The 2,320-nt window shown below is 36.0% G+C and overlaps 1 protein-coding gene across 1 annotated transcript in view; it reads left to right on the top strand.

Moving 5' to 3' along the window:
- FAM184A (family with sequence similarity 184 member A) overlaps nucleotides 1-2,320 on the top strand; it is a 109,409-nt gene that overhangs the window by 1,514 nt on the left and 105,575 nt on the right. The window contains exon 2 of the mRNA XM_045294300.1: nucleotides 1,115-1,128. Within this exon, the coding sequence (XP_045150235.1) occupies nucleotides 1,115-1,128 (14 nt within the window). The remainder of the gene's footprint in view (nucleotides 1-1,114; nucleotides 1,129-2,320) is intronic.

Genomic DNA, 2,320 nt, shown 5'->3' with positions numbered 1-2,320 from the left:
GTTTTAATATTTGTGCAGAATTAGGTTGCATTAGAAAGCATAAATTCCCCTCTACGATTGGGTCATGGCTTGTTAAAATGTCACATTATATCACTAATAGTTATAGATTTAAAATTAGGAATTTCAGTTTAATATTTAATGGTATGTTATTTAGTTTCCACATATTTGTGTTATTTTCCTTGTATTATTTCTACCATTATTATTCTATGGTTGGAAAAGAAACTTTGTATCATTTCGGTCTTTTAAAATTTGGGAGGCTGGTTTTGTGACCTAACGTGGTCTGTCCTGGAAAATGTCACATGTGCGTGAGAAAAAGTATACTGTTCTACTTTTGAGTAGAAAGTTTTGTGTATTTGCCCATTAGATGTAATTTGTATATGGCCATCCTTTATCTTCTTACTGATCCTTTTTCTGGAAGTTCTGTCCAGTATTTACTGTAGTATTTGAAGTCTCCTACTAATGATTGAGAATTGTCTCTACCTCCTTTTAGTTCTGTCAGTTTTTGCTGTATGCATGTTAGTGCTCTGATGTTGGGTGCATATGTCTATGATTGTTACATATTTTTTGCTGGGTTGTTCCCTATATTAATATATTTTGTGCTTCATCTCAAAATGGGTTTTTATTGAAAGCTATATTTTTCTGAAATCAATATGACCACCCCTGTTTTCTTGTGGTTGCTGTTTGTGTGGAATTTTCTTTCCCATCTTTTCACGTTCAGTCTTGTGGTATCTTTGGACCTGGCCTGTGTCTCTTGTAGACTAGTTTATGGACGGGTCATGTTTTCTTATCTGTTTTGTCACTCTCTGTCTTTTGCATGGAGCATTTAATTCATTTACACTTAAGACATACGAGGGGGCTTCAAAAGTTCAAAGAAGAAATGGAAACATTCTAACTTTTTGAAGCCCTCTCATATAAGGAAGAACTTGTGTTGTTTTGTTACTTAAATATTGTGTGTGCCTTACTATTTCTTTTTCATACCGTTTTTTGGTAATTATGTCTTTACATATACTAAATTGCTTTATCGTGTTGAATCTGTTTTCTTAATACCTTCTGTGTATATCTTTGAAATATTTCCTAGTGGTTATCATAAAATAACGCTTGAGACCCAATATTTACAACAACATATTGGTACCTTGGCGCCTCGATACCAAGAATTTTAAAAATAGCAAGTAACATACAGGATCATCAGTGTACTTAGATTCTGATACTCTCTATTCCCTTCCCCAGACTTTGTTATGCTGTCATTTTTTATATGATACATTCTGGTCTGTTAGGTTAACTCTGTATTTATTTCTTGTACATTTATTATAAGGCACATAACAAATAAATGTACCTACTGAAAATTCCCAGGAGCAGGGTCTTTGATTCCCCTGTGCCATTGCCTTATGGGAGGTCTTACCTTCACTTTGTTACATTTTCCTCCATGGGTAGTGGATTGGCTATGGGTCCAGTTCTTCTGCCTTTAGCCGTTTGTCTGACAAGTCCAGTAGTAATGAATTCCCACAACTTTGCTTATCTGGGAAGATTTTGAATCTACGCTCATTTTTTTAAGAACAGTTTTGCTGGACAAAGAGTCTTCCATTGAGAATACTGAATATATGTTTATATATTTGGAAATTTTTTCTCATACACTTTTTGAAGCCCCTTCGTATCTTTATTGCCACTGCCCTCCAAAATGTGTGTGAAGTCAGCCTGCAGTCTTAAAAAAACAGAACCAAACCAAACCTGTGGTCTTTGAATCAGTAGAGGAACCTTATGTGTTATTTTGTGTTTGTCTGTTTTCATTGCTTTCAAGCGTCTTTCCTTATCTTTGGTCATAAGAAGTTTGACTGACATACGCATTAGTGAAGAACTCTTTGAAGTCACTCTGAATGGAAGTTGCCGAGCTCCTGGGTTTGTGGGCTTATTTCTTCGTGCATGCCTTGGCCGTGTCTGCCAGTTTCTTCACATGTTCTTGTCTCTTTCTTTTCCTCGTCATCTGGAATTCCTGCAACTGCAGATGCTGGGTCTCTTGATCGTGTGCCACACACAGTTCCACCTGGCTGTGCTCAATTGTATTTGCATATTTTTCCCCTTGCTTCTCTCAGAATTCAGTACAATCAGCTCTTTGGTCCTCTGGTTCACTGACTCGGGGTCAGCTTTGTTGTTGTATCCTTTCCTTGTATTTTCTAGGTGTGTTATTTTATTCCACAATCCCACTATTCATGTTTGCTTCTTTTTTATGATTTCTTTTTTTAAAAAATCATTTTATTAGGGGCTCATACAACTCTTATCACAATCCATACACACATCAATTGTGTAAAGCGCATTTGTACATTCA

Source organism: Echinops telfairi, unplaced genomic scaffold, assembly GCF_000313985.2.
Source record: "Echinops telfairi isolate 266 unplaced genomic scaffold, ASM31398v2 ScPeMD7_3533;HRSCAF=4204_0, whole genome shotgun sequence".
NCBI lineage: Eukaryota > Metazoa > Chordata > Mammalia > Afrosoricida > Tenrecidae > Echinops > Echinops telfairi.
This window is presented reverse-complemented; position numbering and strand designations above follow the sequence as displayed.